We start from the raw sequence: 23,556 nt of genomic DNA, 5'->3' as shown, positions 1-23,556 counted from the left end.
AAATAGACTAATTGAAATGTTAAAGTTATTCAAATTCAGTAAACTATTTCATGTATGATCTAAAATTTGCATTTGCCAAACAAAAATATTACACATTGCAGTTCACACTCTTGTTTCACTGCTTTAAATTTTAAACATGAATTTTAAAAAATTCCAAGTGGCCATATAGAATGACAGAATTGATTTAACTCAAGTTTTGGTTCTTCCTCTTGCCTATCACTGTTTCTAATAGAACAAGAGATATGTAGTAGTACTCTGGGAGCTACAGGCAGGAACTGCTCCTGCAGTAAGCATCAGTGGCTCTGGACCCTTAGAACTTACCCTGGAAAGGAGTGTTTGCAGCTGACTCTCTGTGTATCAGGGCTGATGCTGTAACTGGAAGCTCTCTGAATTAACTTTCATGTAGAATACAATGTTTTCAAAAAGTACATTTTAAAAAAAGAGAGATAATTTGAGGCCTACATATTAATATATGTTATTAAAACTGCAACTATTCTTGGTTTTAGAATTTTAGCCATGGTGTTAATAAAAAGCAGGTTGACTTTTGGTCAGTTTATTATTGTTTTAAAAATCTCCACAAGCTATTCATCCCCTCACTGTCTGTACCAGGGGCACAGAACAGAGTAGAGAAAGGTAGAACGTGAACCTGGAGGGGCAGCTTGCCTAGGACATTGTTATAAATAGAGAACATTCCAAGTCACTCCTGTCTGTCTTCATGAAATTGTCAAGGCTGTTAGCTTCCCATCCTTACAGCTTTTGTGACAGCCATGTACTTGAGGTGAGTGCTTGAGTGGGAATGATTATAACAAAATGGAGGAAGGACCCATAATTTTATATAAGAAATGAAAATCTTAGAATTTCTTCTCTTTTTGCTGTAAGACTATTTCCTAGAGCTTGCAGCAAGTGCCATTCTAGGATCATTTTGTACCATATTTTATTCACATTCTCCTTCCCTGAGTGCCTCCAGCCCTCATACAAGTACCTCCATTTGTGTGCCTTCCTCCTCTTCCTGCTTCCACATGTCACAAGGACATACTGGTTCCTTTTGCCCTCTTGGCTTTATTCTCCCCATCCCCCTCTTGGCTACCTCTGTTTCCTTCTTCTTTCTTCACTAGACCAGACATGAATTTGTTCTGGGAACTTTTAGTAATCTATGGAAAAGGTTGTTAAAAGGCTTCATGTCAGATGTTCAGTTGCTTAGTAACTCAACGAGTCTCCTGCCAAGTTTATGTTCAGAGAATTAGACAAACCATCCAGTCCCCACTGTTCTCAGGCCTGGGCTGCATCAGCTCTCCAGCTCAACTATGTCTGAGGAGATCCTCCACACAGGCGCCGAAAGGAGCCTCAGCCTCCACACAGCAATGAAGGTGAGGGCAGAGGCTGACCTACTTAGCCAGGCCTGAAGAGGATCCTGGGGAGGCTAATCTGAACAGAGGTGCAGGCATGTTGGCAGAGCTCCTAAAACTGATATTCACTGCATGTTGGTGAGATGGTTTGAGATTTTTCTCAGTTTTTCTGCTTCTTCCTTTGTTCTACTTTATGATTTCTCTTTCAATCTTATTCCAGTTCCTAGTGGTTTTTAGGAAACCCATAGCTTTAGACTTAAAGGGTCTCTAACAAATGGTACCAGGTAATCTCAGAGCAATGGCATAAAACCCATCTCTTATTACTAAACCCCACAAGCACACAAAAACCAAATAAAGTCCCCAAGGATTCTGGATTGGGAGATACCGACCTGGAGCAAACAGGTTTTCTACACTGGTAGGTAGGATCAATCTTGGAAAAAATAATGGTTTTTAATGCCCGTTAGGAGCTGAGGCACCAGAAATACTCCCAGGTCCAGCAAAGAGTTTCCTTGCTGGACTGCAGATGGTGTTTGTTGCCAGGTGATGTGCGAAAAAGTGCCACATGATTAGGCTCTTTCTGCGGGATGTCAGAATCCTCTATTACCTGCACAAATCATTGGCCTTGTAACTAACTCTCCAAAACTGTAAAACAGAGGAGGCTGAAAACTTCTAAGAAGATAGGAGTTGTCAAAACGTGAGTAAAAGTTACTGTTTGGCACACCATTGGCTAGCAGTGAGGAGAGGGTGGCTGAGCAAGATCTTCTCCAAGACTCTGGCTGGCTGGGAGCCAGGATTATTCAACTGGAATTGAACAGGGAAGGAGGGGAAAAAACGAAAGTCTGTTGAGGGACACAATAAAAACTTTAATGAGTCTTCAAATGTTGCATTGTCTTGTACAAGTAGTCATTGTGTTATTTGCAAATTAAACTTTGAAATGACTGACTCAATTGAGCTAGAGACTTAAAAATGATTAAAAGAAAGGAATAGGAGTCAGATTAGCAACAATATTTGCACAAAAATGTTTTCAGTGTTCCGAGTAACAGACAGGATGGTTTTTGGTGATAACTTTAACTATTGTGGGGAGCTCATTTAATTTTCAATGGGTGGATGAGGAACCTCTCTAAACATAAGAATGAGAATTTAGGTATCTGCTGTGGAGTTTTTCCTGAGAGTACAAGTAAATTGGGTGTAACTTGACTTTAGTCTGTTATTGTAATCAGCACTATTATTTTGCTGTAGTTTAAAATACCTCCAAGTAGGTATATGTAGGGAAGGAAGATGATCTTTGTTCCTTTACTCTGATGGCCTTGGAGTGGGAATGAGGATCGTGGCTTGGTGAATGGATATTGGTGAAGGGTAGAGCTCTCTTATCCATGAGGAGGATGACGCTGGTGAAAGGCTGCATGTATAGATGATTAGTTGATATAACCAAACTCCTGAGCTGGAGCAGTCCTCCTGCCTTAGCCTCCTGAGTAGCTGACAGCATCTTGCTATGTTGCTCAGTCTGGTCCAGAACTCCTTGCCTTAAGCAATTCTCCGGCCTCGGCCTCCCAAAGTGCTGGGATTACAGGCATGAACCACTGTGCTTGGCCCTACTGTCCCCTTTTATAACGTTAACTCTGAAGGTTATCTTTGGGCAAGCTATGTCTACATAAAATAATGTAGACCTTATGCATTATATGAAGGGACTCCACTTCATCAGATGTTGTAGCCAAAGGAATATTACCACTCACTTTCCTTTGTGGCTCTATTGACTCCTTAGAAAATGAATCTAAAAATTCATTGCTGAATACTTCAAAGGAGCTTCCAACAGTCACTCCGTTCAAGTCTCCAGGAAACGATCCCCCTGAAATGAGTCAACATATGCCAATGTGCCCATATACCTAGTAGATCTTTAGTAAGAGGCACCGTGAATGCAGCAACCTGCCTTGATCTAGTCCTGTATTTCTTAACAAATACAAATGTCTTTGGTTAAAGAAAAAAGATGGTCGGGTGGGCTGAGAGTAGGTGTAGACATTGTGCTTTTGTTTTAATCTTCTTGATATTGAAGGTTTTCATTATAAACAAGGTAATCAATCTCACAATGTGCCATTTTATACATAGTGGCTCCTAGGTTTCTACTGTGGAGGCTATCCAGAGGCCTTTAAGAGTGGATATACTGTTTTAAATTACCTTTCTTTTTAGCAGTTCGTTGTATTCATCAACAAAAGATATTATGCAAGAATAGCATTAAATATGTAAGGGATAGTCTTAGAGACCAAAAGAAAGTATTCAGGGAAAACAGTTCTTAAATCCTTGAAATATATAGCCATGGAATGGGGGAACCTCACAGTTATTGAACCACAAATTTTTCCCTTGCTTCCTGGACCAGTTCTTCCCCAAAGCATAACTTAAAGTGAAGTGCCTTGCCAGCATACTTTCTGCTGACTTCTCTACAGCTCTTAGCATAATGTCTTGAGAAGAGGAGGAGGTCTTCGAGCATTTCTTCATTGACCGGTGGATGAATCCAAGTGACAAGAAACATTGTTGAATTTCTCTGTCTCTATGGAGCACATCCTCCTTGTTGCAGTTTGGGGGTTGCCTTTATTAATTTTGTCACAGACAGAAGGATGATCCCAAAGTAAAGACAGACCAAAACTGACAGGCCTATGCACAGGATCAAAGGGAAAAGCTAGACACTGAGAATGAAAGAGGCTGGTGTTGAAAGGTAGTCATGGATTTTGCTAGCCAGTATCTAGAATGCCAGAAATAGAGTCCCCGTCTGAAACTAAGAAAACATTGAACGGGACATAAGCTTATCAAAAACAGAATGGAAGATTCAGAGTTGAAATGAAAAGGCAAATAAAATGGGAAACCAACACAACTTATAGTCTTTTCTTCTTTTATTCTGATAGCTTGAGGTTGGGTCAGCCTGGGTATGAAGGAGTGGGGACTGCTGAGGTCAAAGGGCTCAGAGGCAGGGTAAGAAAGGCCTCTTGCTTTTGACTCTATGTAGTCTAGAATCTACATTTGTATTCATATACAAAAAATACTTGGAGTTTTCTAGAGCATTGTTCCCTGAAATGTGTACCAAGGAGTGCTGGCTCTGTTAATGCAGAAAAATGTGTTTGGAAAAGACTGAATTATACAAAATTAGCAAGTTTCTTTCTGAAGACTCCTGGGAGCTAAAGTGTGCTATGCATCTCCCATAGGGTGTGTGTGTAAGCAGTGTTTCCGAGACGTGTCAACCTCCAAATATTTTCTTATAAGTACTTTGTAGGACTAGTATTATGTAGACCATGTTTTGGGAAATGATGCTCTGGATATTATGCATATTCACATTAGAATCTCCATATCATCTGCTCATAACATTTTGTTCTGCCAGTTGTCAGAGCTCACCTTATGAAATTTTGCAGCTGAACGAATTAGTCTTTTTGTTTGCATTTGAATGAGAAAAAGCTCATTTGAGTAGCTCGACATAGCTCTACCCCAGAGAAGATATTTTCATCTATATTAATATATTTTACCCTTATTATCCAGGCAGTGTTTATTTATTTATTTATTTATTTTTTGAGACAGAGTCTCACTCTGTTGCCCGGGGTAGAGTGCTGTGGCATCAGCCTAGCTCAGAGCAACCTCAAACTCCTGGGCTCAAGCGATCCTCCTGCCTCAGCTTTCAGCTTTCGGAGTAGCTGAAACTACAGGCACGTGCCACCATGCCTGGCTAATTTTTTTTTTCTATATATATATTTTAATTATCCAGCTAATTTCTTTCTATTTTTAGTAGAGACAGGGTCTCACTCTTGCTCAGGCTGGTCTTGAACTCCTGAGCTCAAACGATCCACTGGCCTCGGCCTCCCAGAGTGCTAGGATTACAGGCGTGAGCCACCGCGCCCGACCCAGACAGTGTTTATTAAGATGACACAAAGCATTAAGGAAACATTTGAAGTTCCTCCACTTTATAGCCAAGTTAAAAAGAGAGAATGACCAAACTGAAACTTCTAGACAATTTAGATCTCTATTTAGTTTTACCCTAGGAAGCAAATGACCTTGAATAACTTGCCAGAGTAATGTACTCACTGGGTTAAACTTACCTTTGTTCAGATAACTAAATTAGATGTATGTTTAGTTCAAAGCACAAGTAATTATATTATGTATTTTTAACTCTCCAGTCAGTTTTGAATAGAGCTAATGGATCCAATTGTAATCCAAGAATGAGATTATTGGATATTTTTCTCCTTAAATATTTCATAGACACAGACATAACTGGTGATACTGATGGAAAAAAGTAAAAAAAAAGAAGAGAGAGCTAAATTAGCATGATTATGAATTCTTTGGGAGATATAATGCATTACATGGGTACAGAAGACCTCTATAAGCCATTGGATGATGTCATCCCACAGTGTTATTGTAGGCAATGCACATCCATTTCTTAAGATTTGTGTTTGTGTGCCTATACCAGTGCCTTAATCGAGCACATACTCAAGTATTTGGGAATTGCCTTTGTTATCTTAAGACTTTTAATTACCTTTTTAAAGATTGTATCCTGAATTGTCTTTTAATTAAAATCAATTCATGTATCAACTTGACACCTGATGTTAACTTTGCTGATAAAGTTTAGACCTACAAATATTTTGATCCATCCATACTTCTGTTACTAACAACATTCCCTTACTTACTTCCCAGAGCTTCTTTCCTCTATTTTTAAAAAATTGTGGTAAAAATATCTAACAAAATTTATCATCTTAACTGTTTTTAAGTGTATAGTTCAGTGGCATTAAATACATTCATAGTGTTGTGCAACTATCACTACCATTCACCTCTGTAACTCATTTTATCTTATAAAATGGAAAGTTTATACCATTAACAATAATTCCCCGTTTCACTCTCCCCCCAACCCCTGGAAACCACTATTTTACTGTCTGTCCATATGACTTTGACTGCTCTAAGTACCTCATATAAGTGGAATCATACAGTATTTGACTTTTTGTGACTGGCTTATTTCACTTAGCATGATGTCCTCATGTTCGTCTGTGTTGGAGCATATGTCTGAATTTCCTTCCTTTTTAAGGCTGAATAATATTCTGTTGTATGTGTATACCACAATTTGCTTATCCATTCATCTCTCAATGTATACTTGGGTGGTTTCCACTTTTTAGTTATTGTGAATAATGCTGCTATGAACATGGGTATAGAAATATCTCTTTAAGACCCTGTTTTCAATCCTTTTGAGTATATAACTAGAAGTTGAATTGCTGGATCATATGGGAACACTATTTTTAATTTTTTGAGGAACTACCATATTGTTTTCTACAGTGGTTGTACCATTTTACGTTCCCATCAACAGTGCACAAAGGTTTCAATTTCTCCATGTCCTTGCCAACACTTGTTATTTTGTGGGCTTTTTTGATTGTAGCCCCATTAATGGGTATGAGGTGGTATCTTCTGGTTTTGATTTGTATTTCTCTAATTATTAGTGATGTTGAGCATCTTTGCATGTGCTTATTGGCCATTTGTATACCTTCCTTGGAGAAATGTTTATTCAACTCCTTTGCCCATTTTTGAATTAGGTCGTTTGTTTTTTTGTTTTTGAGTTCTAGAAATTTTCTATACATTCTGGATCTTAATCTCTCATTAGATATATGATTTGCAAGTATTTCTCCAATTCTGTGGGTTGTCGTTTTACTCTGTTGATATTGTCTTTTGATTAACAAAATTCTTAAATTTTCATGAAGTCCAATTTGTCTATTTTTTCTTGATTTCTTTTTGAATAATAAAAACCAGTGTTACTTAATAACACTATGTCTTACTTAATAAGACTATGTCTTACTTAATAAGACTATGTCTTATTACACATAGTCTTACTTAATAAGACTATGAAGTGACTGCTTCATAGTCTAAATTCAAGATGCTATTTTAAAAAGTTCTGCCATCATAAATATTCTAAATTTTGTAGTAATCTTGCCTGAACACTGAGATCCTGTTGTAACATAAACATTGTTATATTTAAATATATATAAATCTTGTCATATTTTAACAAGGTTAAATATAACCCTTGTTATGAGATCCCTGTGAAGTGATTAGCAGAGACCTTTTTTTTTTTTTTTTGGTAATAATAGGCTGAGAAACTTAATGTCTTGGTTTAAAAGTACAGAGACTTGCTCTTTAGGTTCAAGATTAGTTTTTCTCCAAACTATTTCTCTTTACAGTTCAGTTGAGAAGTAAATATACACAGAAGCTGCCAGTTCCTCCTTTTCTGGACTTGAAGTTTCTGGCGGGTGGAGAGTCAACAAATGCTGACTCACTTGTTTGTCAGAACACAACAAGTGAGTGCCAAACAAGTAGTGAGATGCTCAATAAATAACTTTTTTCACGTTAAGCTGTAGTATACATGAAACTGTCAGTACATTCCTCTGTCTCCTTATAAAACTGTCTACATTTTGTTTTCTTTTAAATTTTCCTGTTATTTTGCACATTAGAGAAAAAATACTCTCTCAGCTGTTTGTGTTTTACATAATGTTCAAAAGTAAAATAAAACAAAGAAATAAAACTCTCACCTTATAGAGTCCAGCTTAATTAAAGGTCATTCCAAATGCTCTTATTTAAAAACTGAGTCAACTGAATGTTAATGAAATATTCTAGATTATTCATTTTCAGGCAGATGAGCTACCATTTCTTGTTAAGGAAACTCAATCAAAGGACCTTAAATATCCAAATCAGTGTCTGAATCATGCAGAACTATTAATAATTACAGGATAAAGGCAAAGAGCACAATGAATAGAGGTTATGACAAACAGAATTCGACTGAGATTTGTTTGTATTTGGCTGCAAATGACTAAATAAGACCAAAAGTAGCTGTGTCATGTGATGGCTATGATTGTACAGCATTAATTGAAAAATTATAAATAGATGATTTCTAGAGCCTATTGAGAGGGACCAGTTGTTTCTAAGTATAATATGAATTATGAAAACTACTTCTAACAAAAGGAAAGATATGAAAAATTAAAATTAAAAGTTTAGGGGACAGTCAGCTTCCAAGCCATCTGAATCACTCTTGGATGGCATCCAGCTGCTCAAGTGCTTAGATGTTGAAGTCTTATCTAAGACTTACCTAAGGGGAGCAAGAAGCAAAAGGCTCAGAAATCATGACATCTCTTAGAAATTGCTGTTTCCTTCCTTCCATACCACAGCTACACTATGATTAGTGGTAAGTGATAAAATTGAGTGAATGAAGGGTTTTTTGCTTTTAACTTAGGCCTTAGCACTCTTGTGGCAGAGGGGAGAGAGTACGGTTTGGCCTATTATAGTGTTCAGAATTTTGCCTCTTATATTCCTGTGATTCAGGGAGACCCCTAATTTAAACAAATAAAATCTTTTTTCTGTCATTGCTGAATGAAAAACCTAGCAAAGTATCTGGTAATAATCAATCTATAACTAATTTTCTAGGGTTGATAAGAAATCTTGCTGGGTTCTTTTTAGAGGTTTTTAAGTCATTAGCTCTTACTCAGCAGTTCCTAGTATTGCTATTTATTTCATTAAGAAAGAGAATAAATAATTATTTAAAAAGAGGCAAAATTTCAATGAAGGTAAATTTATGCTAAGCTGGTTCATGTTTCATGCTTTTATTATCTACTAGCACAAACAGAACAAAAATATGTGCTTGTACTATCTACTTTCTACTAGAAAATGTGGATTTTATTTTTCTTTAAAGGCCCCTGATACATAAATTTTGTTTGTTCTAGGGATTATTTATCAAAACACCAATTCATTTTGGAACAAGTCATACTTTATCAGGTATCCTCCTTCAAGTTAGATGGCTGATTGGGCTGAAATGCTTGACTATTTAATGAACTTGATGAATTTTAAGCAAAACCATTGTAAAATATTTAAAATAGGTTCTACATTGCTGAAATTGTTTCAGCATGGTATAAGACCTTTTTTTATTCTTTTTGTAATAAAGAACATTCAGAGGGAGGATCTCTGATCTCATCGGATCTTTAGATATTAAGAGCTCGTGCCATCTCCCGTTTATTTTTTAACCTGAGCAGAATCTTCTAAAGAAAACTCTTTTTGCATGTCTAGGAGTTTAGGGTGAGTAGGAAATAATAGTGAATAGGAATAAAGCTTTTGAAAATCCCGGTCTTTATGAGAGTTCATCACCCGTAAAATACCTTCTGTTTATGAAAGAACAGCAGTGTGGGTAGTTATTTGATGTGTTCTCATGTTACAGCATGAAAGCAAAAGCAAAACGTAATGTTAGTTGAAAGCTTTGGCTTAATTCATTATTTGATATGTCAATTGTCTTCAAAAATAAAAGTTATTCACTCTATGATATATCTACTCGTGGGACAAATAATGAAATAATCTTATCTTCAACTTGATCACTTAATCATCTGTGGTTTTCATCATGAGGTCAGATTTAGTTCATAGGAAGCAGTTCTTTCTTAAAGGGATTATTTGAGTGAAAGAAATACAGCTTTATTATTGAATTGAATCACAGTGAGAATTTTGTATTAAAAATTACAGTGTTTTACAAAGGGGTAGGCACAATTTTGATCTTAGCATTTTAAATTTAGCATCAACGGAGTTGTACCCGACCCAGTCTTGTGACATTCTCTATAAAAAAACAAAAGAAAAAAACCCCCAAAATATTTCTTTTTCATAGTCAAATAAGTTTGCAAACTAATGGCACCCTATGTTCCTATCTACCATTTGGAGATGCTCAATGCACCTCAGAGTATTAAAACCCTGTCCTGCAAAAAAGAAACTCTTTAATTTTTTAATCTAGGTATTTTTATGTTTGCATACAGGTAGTTAAGTCCAGTAGTTCTGAGGTTCCTTAAGATAAACAATGGTTCCCAGCCCCTCTTCTTTTCCATTTCCCATAGCTGATTCTTTTGCTAACTGTTTTTCAATCTTGAAACAATAGGATTGTATGGCTACTTCCTGAGTATTTTTTTCTTAGCTTTATCTACTGACTTCTCACCATGAAAAATGAGAATTTATTTAGCTTGTTCCTACACCCTGTCTTTCTCTCTCTCTCTCTCTCTCTCACTCTTTCTCATAAGGGTGCATGTGCACATGTGTGCACAGATGCACAATTTCCGTTCTCCCATCCTCCCTGTAAAATTATGTAGTGATTTGAGTTATAGCAACATTTAATGCTTAAATTATTAAGAATATGTAAGTGTAATTTATAGCTAAACCAAACAGAGGAATATGATTCTTGCTCTATTTATACAAATTTTTGTTTCTTTCTGGAGTTTATTATTATTTGCTTAATTTTCTATGTGTTTATCTCTAATTTGACCGCTAATTCTCCATCAGTTGAGAAAGTCTCTTTTAGCTAAGTTCTTTCACATCGGGTTTTCTTTCAGTGTCATCTTTTTGAAGCAGTCTTGCCAGGAGCCTTCTGACCTGTTGCAGTCTGGACTGGAAGCCTTTGTTGCCTGGTACACAGCTGCCATCTTGGGATTTCCCTTCCTCTTCACCCTGGGGAGCTAGGCCTCCTGTTTTCTGCATCTCATGACTTCCTTTCTTGGTTTTACTCCTTTGTATTGGTAGAGTATATCCTCTGGTATCTCTTAAGAAAAGTATGTGGGAGATTGATATTTTGGGGTGATTTTTTTGTGTGTGTGTCTGAAAATATCTTTATTCTACTCTCACATTGATTGTTTATCAGTCTATATTATTCTTGGTATACAATTTTAGTCTAGAATTCTTTTTCCTTCTTAAGTAAAACAATCGTCTACTGGCTTTCAATGTTCTGTTGAGACATCCGAAGCAATTTAATTTACGACCCTTTGTGGATGCCTCTACCTCCACCCCAAAGCCCATTTCCCTGAGATTTCTGAGATTTCAGATGATGTGTTTTTGGTGTGTATCTGTTACACTAGGTGGGTGTTTTAAATCTAGAAACTCTTGTCCTTCATTTCTTGAAAGATTTCATTGATGATTTTCTCCTTTTTCTTTCCTCTTGCCTTCAGGACCTCCTATTCTATAGATGTTGTACCTCCTGGATAGGTCACTAATCATTACCTTTTCTCTATCTTACCTTTTCTCTCCTAATTTATATGTATTTACGTTTTTACTTTACTTTCTGTGAAATTTTCTCAACTTTATTTTCGGCTAATGTATTGAGGTTTTCATTTTTACTATGATATTTTAATTTTTTCAAAGTGCTGTTTTGTTCTACAAATGTTTCTTTTAAAATGTAGCATCCTGTTTTTATTTCATGGATATAATCTTATTTCTGATAATATTTCTTTTTCACACAAATCATTTTCTTCCTGCATGGTATATTTCCTCGAGGTTTAATTTTTTTATTGCTTACTTTGGCTTTGTTATTCCTATTAAAGTTTCCCCTAAATCTCTGCTAATCCTTTACTGCCTGCTCATATTTAGGAGTAGGAGATTAAAAAGCTGACTGGGTGCTCTGAATGTCTGGGAAGGCCTACTGACTGAATGTCACTGTAGAATGATATGGATGTGCCAATTTCAGTATCTTCCTGTCTCCTTGGACTGATCAGGTGTTTTAGAGGGGGAACTTCTAGTCTCTTGACTAGAAAGCGAAGGCATTACTGCCAGTGTTTGAGGATTCGAGTCGGGGAGGAGTGCTGAGGATCTCAACATTCAGAATACCTGTATTCACTTAATCCTACTATTTTTAGGATACTCCTATCCTCAACTCTTCCTGGTATCTGTCAATCCAGAGAACCCATGAATTATCCTTTCTAGGCAATAAACCTCCAGTCTTCTGTCTGAATTGGGGGTAGGAGCAACCACCCAGCAATACAAAGTAAGGAGACACCTAGAGTTCTAACTGCTTTTTAAACATTCTTTGAGCAAGTTTAATCTTCTTGACATATCATTGTCTCTTTACTTAGACTTAGGCCATACTTGAAGTTAAGTACATAGTCCTGCAAGACTGTCAAATCTGCCCAAGATTTCTGAAACCAGTTGCAAGTTTGATGCAGGTTCCCAGGGCCATCCTCACTTTAGATCAGTTGGCCATAAATTAGGGAGTTTACACAGACTCCCTCAGATTTAGTAATACACTAGAATACCTCACAGAACTCAGGAAAGTGCTATACTTATGAGTACAGTTTTATTATAGCAAAAGGATACAAATAAGAACCAGCCAAAGGAAGAAACACATGGGACTAGGACAAAGCTTCCAGGTTCTCAGGGATGCATTACTCTCCTATTATTGCTATATGACAATACACATGAAGTATTGCCAATTTGGGAAGCTCGTCTGAGCTTCAACGTCCATAGTTTTTATTGGGGCTTCATTACATAAGCGAGATTGATTGAATCATTGCCCACGTGGTTGCTGAAAGTCTCAACCCTTTAATCACTGTGTTCGTCTTTCTGTCTGGCCAGCATCCATCCTGAGTTCCCTCATTAACATACACTTATCACATGTGGTCTGAGGGCTCCATCATGAATAACAAAGCTATTCCTGACACTCAGGAAACTCCAAGGTTTTAGAGGTTACCTCCTAGGAGCTGGGACAAAGTCCAGACTTGACTTTGGTTAAAGTTAATTCTTCCCTATACACCCCCTCCTCCACTTCCACTTCCAGAGGTACCTGGTGCCACCAATTCCAAAATACTTTAAGGATTCTAATGTAAAAATCAGGTTGGTTCTTTGCCCTCCACATTGCTGGCTTAAAATTTAGTTTTTGTGAGTTGCCTGGACTTAATCACTTGTTAATCTAATTTCAAGCTTCCAAAATACTGTTTCTCTTCCCATTCTTGAGTGTTTATACTTAACAAAAAAACCTTTTCAGTAGTTTTAGTGGGGTTTCTGGAAGGAGAAAAATTAGATATGTGTATTAGGTTGGCTATCTCTACTCAGAAATTGCCTAGCACTCTCCCAATTTCTTTCCAGTAGCAACTTTTTGTAGATTGACTATTTAACACCTGGTAAGCACTGGATTAACAAACACTGCTATATTACTGCATTAATACAGATAACTAATTTAGACTTCAGAATCATTAAAGATAACTCTTCCCTCAGGGCTCATTTCCTTTCTACTTTACATATTGAGGTCACAAAATATAAAAATAGCCTCTTATCACTTGTTGACTAGGGATAAGAATGTGGGGATAGAGAGGGACCTTTATCTTCAATGTTATCTATTTTTACAAGGTTTGAATTAATATATATTACTTTTTAATTAAAAAATAATTCTGGAACAAGGAAAAAAGTAAAAACATTGCATAAAATGATCCTTAAAATTTTTCCACTTCAAATCTGTGATGCTAAGATTGTAAAGTAGGGTTCATGGAGAACTAAAAATAGAGAATTCTTTTTATATTTAATGTAGGTAGGACAGAGCACAGAACTCCTTTAATCATTCTGATCCAAAAGTCAGACTTGTATTCATTCGCTTTCTCTTCCCCTCCCCCCTTTCTGGGCTAGAAAGAGGATTTTAAGACTACATTTTGTATTAATGAAGTCTTTACCTGGAAAAATGGATGTTGATCCTCCCATAATGCTGATTTCTCATTTCATTTTCTTGGTAAATAAGAGGGCATGTGCTGACTTTTCTGTACCATTCTAAGATACAACTATAATCCAATTTCTTTTTTTTTTTTTAACAGTCTTTTTAGAGTTCCTGCTCCCTGTGAGATTCATTCCAAACTCCATAGCATGGTGTTCCCTGCCCTTTTATAATATGGCGGCACTTACCTTGTAGTCTTATCTGTTCTGGACCCCATCAAGCCCCCAGTTCCTTTCAACACTCAATTATTTGCTTATTCTTGGTATTGGGGTGTCTTTGTCCATGCAGTTTCCCCAGCCTAGAATTCTTCATCACCCCCCTTCCATCTCTGCCTATCCTAAATCATATCCATTTTTACAAGCCCACCTGTGATGTTACCTTCTCCAGTAAAGACTCCCACTTATCTTTCCTCCCCTCGGGATTAATGCCACTCCACTGGAGCCTCACTGGGCTTTTCTTTTTTTTCCTGCCATAGCCTTTCTGTGCAGTAGGAATGAGTATATGCATGTCTGTGTGTGTGTGTGTGTGTGTGTGTGTGTGTGTGTGTGTGAGAGAGAGAGAGAGAGAGAGAGAGGGAGAGAGAGGTGAGGAAGAAGGAGATTGTCCCTATTAGTTATAATTTCCTTGAGGGTAAATATAATGAGTCATATATATTATAATGTATAAAATTATACAAATTATGCATTAGAGTTTTACAAATCTAGTCTCTCTCAAAACCTTTTCTTGAACAATAGAAAGGTGGCTGCCTAATATTTACAGGTGACTTTTAGCAACTTGAGGTGAGGGTCAGAAGTATGAACACTCATTAGTGTTTACGGAATCTAGGTCCACACACTGAAAACCACGGTGCCATTGTGGCTGACTGGCTGAAGCAGCTGAATGAATCTCTGTGTGGCAGGAACTGCTGCTGTAGTGGAGGAAAGAAAGCACAGGAGGCATGGTGACTAACCAAGTCAATCTGGGCATCCCTGCCACAGGAGGAGGATCTGAATAATTGGGAAGAGGGGTAGGAGGAAGGGTTAAGGGAGGAAGATGATTGAGGAAGTGTATTATGGCTGACAGAAGACGCTATGTTCTGGGCAAGGAGTTAGTGGGTATTTGAGGGAAGACCTGGGAGAAGGTGAGTGGTCTCTAAGTGATTAGCAGGATGTAATTGGCCATCTGCCTGGGGGCACAGATGTACATAAAGGAAATATTAAAGGGGAAAAAAAGAAAGAGAGAGGAAATACCAATGATAATACCAAGAAGATCTTTTAAACTTCTGGAAATCCATCTGGGCTCTCCCCTATTGATATTTCCATGAAGGTACACTTGAAGTCCTTCTCACTTATATCCACTTGCAGGCTGGCTTGTTATTGCAGGAGGATTAGAAAGTGGGGACTAATCTGGGGTTACCACAGTGATCTCACTGAATAGTGTTAACTCCAGGTGAGTGCTGGAGGGCATTGGGGTCAGGGGGGAAAGAGGGCAAAGCAGAAGGTGACATTAGACCTCAATCATGGACATTTTCATAGGAGCATTTTACAGAAGCCACTTTCTCTTTTTTCTCTAAGTATAAATTTAACTTAAATTTGGCAGCAAGTCTTTGCCTCTCCTATTTAAGAGCTTAAAGCCATTTGAAGTTTCCCAGCTCTTGACCCAATAAGAGGCCAGGGAGGTAGGCAGGCAGCAAGATTTAAAAGTAGGTGATAAATTAGATCCCCATTCATCTGGTTAGACAGCAGCATTTAATGAAGCAATTTATTAAACTTGTTTTTGCCTTTTCTTTGCAGAGCCCAGTTCTGGTATCCTGGAATCGGATATAGGGTGTACTTCTTGAGTTTATTTCTTTTTCCTTAATGCAATAAAATCATGAGAGGTAACCTTAGACAAAAATTGAAACAGTTCAGAGAATTTTTTTTTGCTTTCTAAATTCAGTGTTTGTATGAATAGGCTCTGTGAAGAGTGGTTATGAGAATATGTGAGAAAGAAATGAAGGGAAAGAAAAAGGACACTTAGTGAAGCCTACCAAATTTTCTCTACCTCTGTTTTGGTAGTGTGTGCTGGGTAGCAACCAAATCTGTTAATTTGACTTGAATTATGCTTTAGTTACTCGCTTTTATAGTGCAGAAAGATTGAGAATAAGTATTTAGGCTAAGGGTTGATTTACATGATGACAAGACTGCCTCTCAAACTGTACAAATGATGATGATGCTCTTACTTGGAAAGAACAGTTTCTTCCTGAGAAAGGAGAGAGAGCTTGCATCTATTTAGTTCAGGTCGGCTTTGTCAGCTGGTCATGTTAACATAGTACTATTAATTTACCCTGCCTTAGGATTGCTTGGTTTTTTTGAGAGTATAGTCTTGATTCATCTAAACCGTGACTGGATGTGCTCTGTCTTCCCAAATACTCTTTTCCATAGTGATCCTTGTTTTGGCAACTGTCTCCTTTTTCTCAGCTCACTTATCACTGCTTGTTTGCAAAAGGCCTGCCTGTAACTGCACGGTCCTGCAGCTTATATGTTAGCTTCCAAAGTGGGACTGTGTAGCAGTAGCAGCCTTCTCGTAGCAAGAGATTTAGGCCACTAAGGACATACGAAGCTGGTGCCCTACTGGCAACAGTGTCCTGCTGGCCTGGAGCCGCCCCAACACCAGCCTTTATATTGTTTGGCCACAAGAAGAGAACCAGAGGGGGGAGAGGAGGAGCCAGACGCTTAATCCTGAAGGGCCCTATTAGGGACAAAAGCACTTACAGTGAGTACAGTCGGCAGATACCCGGCATTTCTGTTCTTTTAATTAAGAGAAAATTATAGGAGAAAGGAGAAGGAGGTGGGCAGCTTTGATGGCTATGTGGCTGGATTTTTTGCTTCCTGATTTGGCCAAAGGAACACTCTCCTGATTTAAATGTGTCTGTTTTTTTCAAGTTGAATACATTCTGCTAACATCAGGCTTCAACCCAAACCTTGTGGACAGAAAGGTAGCAGAAGCAGTCTTGTTAGTAAGCAATCCATGCCATGTTTTCTTCTGTTTCTATAGGATGTTAAATAGAGTAATGTGGAAAAATCCTTTCACAATTTTTTTTAAAAAGCTTTACAATTGTTACTGCTTTCAGCATTTGTACTTTAATTATTACCTCTTCTTTGGATTTGTGTAAGTGAAAGGATTTGATGGATGTTATTTTTAACAGCAGCTGGGATAAAGGTGGCATTATCTCTAATGCTGGAAAGGTGGCCACAGACAAGCATTTGATGAGGGGGAGGAATAGGGGGGTCACTGGGTTCCAAAAAGCTGGTTGATCACTCCTCTCACACCGTCTTGGAGCCAGAGTTATAACTCGGTGGGTACCTGTGTGCACTTGGTCTAATGCTTTCAGTTTCATTGTCAGAAGTTGTTGTTTAGTGGCTTTTAAAAAAATTTCTCTGTGACTAGAAAGAAATATTATTGCAAGATGACTTGTAAAGGAAGAATACAAAACTTTTAGTATTTAAAAGTATAAACTTTTACTCACTTTCCTACTGTTTGTTTTCATTCAAATGGAATAATTTAATTTGACAGCAAAGCAAGCTTGAATAGTCATGATAAGGGCAGGAGAAATATTCACAAAGATTGATTTTATACGTCTCCACAATTTGAAGCATTTTTTCTTTGAATTATGTATTTGTTATCTTTTAAATTAGATGTGATTTTGTGAAAATCAGAAAAAGAGTATAGTCATCCATGGGTGCTACATTTAAATGTGAATTACTAGAATTGAAAATTAAATGTTTATAGTAATTGCTTTCCATGAAAATGGGTAATTAAGTCATTTTATGCCACTTCCCAAGGTGCTATGCTATGATGACACATACGGTATTCCTTTCCCAGTGGCAAAGGTATACGTGAGGGAAGGTAACGGAAGTTACTTCTCTGGGTTATAGAAATTCTCTTGTGTACAGTGTGATCAGTTAAATGTGGAAAAATCACATCCAGGTTGAAATTTTATAGATGCAGGAAAATTTTGCTTAGTCAGCTTGAATGTGAAGTTTCCTTGCCCTTTACTCATGTGTGATGTATACCCTGTCCTCTCCAGCTATACTTTTTGTTAATGTTTTTTATTTTATTCTGTTTGTCTCTACATACATAACCACATCTGTGTTGTCAGTCTTAAGTGGCAAACTCCTGGAGGAGAGAATCTCCCACATTCGTTCCTCTGGGAAGAATTAGCAACATATAATATGTAAATAATGATTTACAAAACGATGTTTTCATACTAACAATTTCTTTCTTTCCATTAAGTATGAAAAATCTATTGATACTGCTTATGTACTCTGGTAAAATCGAGGGCCATAAGTTAGTAGCCGCCCAGCTCTCAGGAAGCTTCTGAAAGCTTTGAAATCTCTGGAGAAACAACTCTAGGCAATCACAGATTCTTAGGGCCAGTAGAGCTCTTACTGCTCATCTAGTTCAATTTCATCATTTTACAGATGAGGAAACTAAGTCCCTGAAATGTGAAGCATTTTGTCCCAAATCATAAAACTGTATTATGCTTACTTGATGCATAGCCTTATGGTATATATGGAAACTCTATAGATTGCGACGTAAATTGCATTGAACTAATTCGTTGGTGTGTTTTTTAGTTTATAGTAGGATGTATATTCCAGAGAAGGCCCTGCTTTGATTTAGGAATTTCAGAAAAAATACAGTAGCCAAGTATTGATGATCTCAATTGTGCAGGGCTCTTGGGCAGAGTTCTGGGGGCAAATGGGTGTGTGTGAGTATAGGTGAAACAGTCAATTGTACATTGCTCTAGCATTTAATTTTCTGGATTGGATGAATCTGGTTTCTTAGAATAGGGAACCACTGTGACACCAATGTCTTCTTCATTTATAACCAGCTCTATATCCTTGAACGAGACACCTTTATTAACGTTTGTGTATCAGATTCTGTCTCTAGGATTCTGATTCTAAACTGATCCCCCAGAGGGCAGTGAATCAATTAATAATTTAAAAGTGTTCTAGGAAATCAGAATCAGAGCCTGTCTGAGGCTGGGGTATATGATTTATGAAGAGGTGGTATGGCAGCTCACTCTTCCTGGGTTTTATCCCTCCCAGTGAAATTTTGTTATCTTGTAATTGTTTTTTTAAAAATAGCCAGGTCTCGTATTACTGCTATTTTTAAAACTGAATACAAGAATGGTTAAAAATGTGGGGTGTGGATTTCTTTCTCTTGTAATCAGGCAGAAAAAGCTTTTGAATTGAAGCAAGCCTAAAGCCATTCTGTAAGACAGGTATCAAAGTGATAAATCTGCTTTATGACATACATTTTGCTTTTTGCAAATAACTTTGCTTTCAAAAATTCAACTGTAAACCTCCTCATCATTTAATTAAAAATTAGATGCCAAAGAAATTAGGGAACAGGATTATACTGCAATATTGGAAGGATTCTGAAATAATGTTATAGGAGTAACTTAGTCTTAAGGCTTTCGTCAATTCAGCAAGTCTTTTTATTCCCAGGGCCCGTTCCTGTGTGGGAAGGTGTATGTTCCTAGTCAAACTGGGAGCTTTTTTTATTTTTCCTCCGTATTTTCGTAGGAAAAAATAATTTTTTTTTTGTTACTAAGAGAATATTTGTTGCTAAAGATATGAGCTATAATCACACAAATTCTGATCATTTGATCATCCGCCTTTGTCTTTGGAGGAATGAAGCTATAAACTCACTTGAATGTATAGAACCAGAAAAACTTATAAAAAAAAAAAAAGAAATCCATTGCCTTGAATAGAAGAAGCTGCTCTTAAGACTAAAAATAATTTCTGTTTAAAATGTTTATTTTAAAGTACAAGAAGCTAAAAGTTGTTATTTTATACTAGACTGATTCCAGAAGAAAGATAAATTTAATAACTGGATCATTAAACTAATTAACTGTATCTTAAGAAGCAACCTTATTGTATTATGAATTCTACATGTTATTTTAAACGTATTTGATTAACATTTTGCTGTTATGTATTTCAGAGCAATTTATTACTCTTGAAATTTCAGAAGCCTCTACAAAATTCAATCTAAACAAATTAATGTAATTTAGGTTGAGAGTTAATTAGATCTATTCAATATAATCCATGATTTATACTTTTTAGGAAAGTAAAGATTTAGAATTGTCACAGGTTATCTATTTACCTAAAAAAATCATGGAAAGGAACAACATTTCCTGAATGCAGCACAATGTTTTTGTTAATTAGAACATCTCTCTCAAGCTGTCCCATGTATTGAATATATTGTTTATAACCAAAATGATGTTTGGATGCTTATAATAGGAAAGCCCAAAATGATCATGGCTTAAAAAGATAGAAGTTTGTTTTTCTCTCACATAAAAGAAGTCCAGGTCAGCAGTAAGGACTGATACAGCAGCTCCTCGTTATCATGTGGACTCATGTTCCTATCCTCATGCTCCACCATCCTCTACCCAGCATCTCTGGGTCTGAGTTGGCAGCTGGAGCTCCAGCCATCAAGTCCACGTTATAGGCTGGAAGAGGGGGAAGAGCGTAAGGGCAGAAAGGGGCCCCTCCTAATTGAGTCAGCTCCCTTTAAGCAGCTCTTCCAGAATTTCTATACAGCAATTCCACTTACATCTCACTGGACAGATATAGCCGTATGGTCCCACTTAGTTGCAAAGGAGATAGGGAGTGTAGTTTTAAATTCTGGACAGGAATATGCTCAGCTAACGATCAGGATTTTGTTACTAAAGAATGAGGGAAGAATGGATATTAGGGTAGGCAATACCACTATGGTTTTGTGTTCCTATTATATGCTGGCTCTTGGGGCTACCATGTAGAAAATCAAAATAGCTCTTTCTGTTTTTATTATGAGCTATGGTTTCTTAATTTAGAAATCTGGCTTAATTTAGAAATCCTGTTTCTTCTGTGAAGCATCATTTCTTTATTTGGCAATCTTGACTGACTCTTGCTTTCTTTTTTCCTCTTGCCTTTCAGCTGTTTTGGAAAGAAGTAAGGTTTAGACTTCTTCATGTTAACCATGAGTGTGACACTTTCCCCGCTGAGGTCACAGGACCTGGATCCCATGGCTACTGATGCTTCACCCATGGCCATCAACGTGACGCCCACTGTGGAGCAGGGTGAGGGAGAAGAGGCGATGAAGGACATAGACTCTGACCAGCAGTACGAAAAGCCACCTCCACTCCACACAGGGGCTGACTGGAAGATTGTCCTCCACTTACCTGAAATTGAGACCTGGCTCCGGATGACCTCAGAGAGGGTCCGGGACCTAACCTATTCAGTCCAGCAGGACTCAGACAGCAAGCATGTGGATGTACATCTAGTTCAACTAAAGGTAAGGTGGGTCTCTGGTCCTCTCAGAACAGACGTTTTTTAAAAGATTGTGGCACCTAGAGCCTAAGTTCTGTAATTCCCACTGAGGAAATGTCCAGGAAAAAAAACAGAGTAACAGGTTTGAAACCGTTAACCTTGTAGGTAAATGTGGACAGAATTAATTCTTTTCTGATTTTACTTCATGTGCTGATTATCTAGAATAAAACAGGCCTTTGGGGAGAATGCAGTGAAGAGGGGAAAGGGAGATACTGCATTTTTGTGCAGTGTCGTAGAAATCAGTTATAAAGAATAAAAGTATTTTTAAAACTATTACAAAGGGTTTAATGAAAGACTCTCATAGGTAAAAGATCAAACTGAGCTGTGATTGTGAGTATGTGTATGTGATTATTATCTTCTGTTGAAGCTGATGCTGCTTTTGTGGCAAACAATGGATTCTGGCATGGTGGGGCAAGGTTCTCCTTTTAGAATGAGTCCTTTCATCCAGGTACAATGCATCACGTAAAACAAAGGTGATTTTATAACAACTCATCTAAAGTTCAGACATTTAAAAACTGTCTGTGGCTTCTAGAGCCCTTAAAAAGCCTGACTATTGGCAGTAATGAAATGGAGGTGCTAGTAGAGAGTACTATTAATAGTTTTTGACCTAGGGACCTCAAAATACCATGAATCTTGCCCTGCCATAGCCACCCGTTTCTCCTAGGTCCTTGCATGGAATACATGCTCAGGTCAATGACCAGAAAAGCAAGGCAGGTTTATAACCAATGAGGGCAATGGTCACAAACCCCAATGTAAATTTCTAGTCAATTAGAAGGGATCCTAAGAAAAATTCCTTTACCTAATCTGGTTCATCCTAAATGATATGAAACAAATGGCCAAACAGATTCTTAGATCTTAACACTTAAATGGCTTACAGGCTGTAGCCATCAGTGTAAGAGGAAAAGATGGGCAGTTAAAAGAAAACATATATCCCAAAACCTAGAGCAAATCTGGCTCAGCCTTCTCAGGCTGGTTCAATGGATCCTGGACTCACTGCCACATTAGAGAGAGTGTTCAAGTGAGCAAGGGACAAGGGGGGAGGGACAAAAGAGCCAGAATCTCAAAGGTGGCGGGGCTGCTCCCAGCTTGAGCAGGCCTGGTGTTTCCTTTCTATAGGTTCTTGAGGGAGAAAGTACAAAAGTGTAATGGAGAGAGATGGCTAGGAATCAGCTTCAACAGAATGTAAACTCCAGCCAGCTTCCTGCTATGGTGGCAGGGAGTGATGTGACTCAGTCCCTGAAACGTGGTTTGTTTAATCAGAAGAGACAGTCTCCAACTCCATGGGGTTAGAGTAAAACAGAAATTAGGAGGCTCCACATTGTTCTTTCTCCTTCTCTGTCCCCTCCAATACTACACTTACATGTGACACCCGTGAGTAGATACAGGGTTAAGTTTGTAAGGAAAGTCCACTACTGCTCTCTAGAATCTTTCAGATTTACACAGAAAAGGAGAAAAGGTGGTAAATGATAAGGGAGAATGGGGGCAAAATGGAAATATGTTTAGGAGACTCCCCCCCCAAAAAATGTTAAGCGTTATTAAAAACGTTAATGGATCAATTGACTTCATTTAATTACATCAATAATGTAGAAATGAAAATTTAAATTTTAGTACCAAATAGGAATATAAAGTTTTCATGTAGTTACCATAGGGTTATATTTAGTGTTTGAGAAATCATCTCTGGAGTGATTTGTATTTTTCTCATTGGAAATGCCTGTCATGTGCTCACCTTGGTCAAAAGGCATCTCACATCTGCCTCCATCAGTTCCATCCCTTAGTATTGTCAGGTTTGGCAATCTGCTCTAGGTTCTTGGTGTGCTCTTGCCAAAGAATGATGAGACACACCAGTATCAAAGCAAGCAAGAGGCAAAGTTTATTGAGCAAAGGCAAGATATGTTCTCCACAGACAGCAAAGGGGCCCCTGTTGCTACAGGAGGCTCTGACCATTAACTAAAGTTTTATATTATTAATATATTGTTTGGGTTGGACCCTCCCTGGTAGGCATGGCTCATGTGTCACCTTGATGGACAGCTATTAGCTGTATAACCTGAGTCTTACTGTGCATGCAGATTTCCTGTGAGCCTCTTTGAAAGCCCACTGGGGTGGGGGGCAAAACCACAGTGCAGATTTATACTAACAACATGGTAATTGGCCTGAGGTTACTTTTGATCACCTTCTAGATCCTGCTGCACCTGTGCTGCTTGGCTTTCTGGGAATTCCTTCTGAGCGAATCCCCTTTTGTGATTAGCATGCTGAGTTCTGATTGGCAGTGCACTCCTCCTCCCTTCTCCTTTGGTGGTTATCTAAAGCAGGGTGCTTGCCCTGCAATGAGGACAGCCAGAGACCCCACTATCTACCAAACAGTATGGTCCATCTCCTCTGCTGAGAA

The 23,556-nt window shown here is 37.8% G+C and overlaps 1 protein-coding gene across 1 annotated transcript in view; it reads left to right on the top strand.

The window, feature by feature from the left end:
* AKAP6 (A kinase (PRKA) anchor protein 6) overlaps positions 1-23,556 on the top strand; it is a 454,618-nt gene that overhangs the window by 78,662 nt on the left and 352,400 nt on the right. Inside the window, exon 2 of the mRNA XM_012647884.1 lies at positions 20,778-21,135. Within this exon, the coding sequence (XP_012503338.1) occupies positions 20,812-21,135 (324 nt within the window). The 5' untranslated portion in view covers positions 20,778-20,811. The remainder of the gene's footprint in view (positions 1-20,777; positions 21,136-23,556) is intronic.

This window comes from Propithecus coquereli, unplaced genomic scaffold (genome assembly GCF_000956105.1).
Source record: "Propithecus coquereli isolate 6110/MARCELLA unplaced genomic scaffold, Pcoq_1.0 Scaffold273, whole genome shotgun sequence".
NCBI classification, from domain to species: Eukaryota; Metazoa; Chordata; class Mammalia; order Primates; family Indriidae; genus Propithecus; species Propithecus coquereli.
This window is presented reverse-complemented; position numbering and strand designations above follow the sequence as displayed.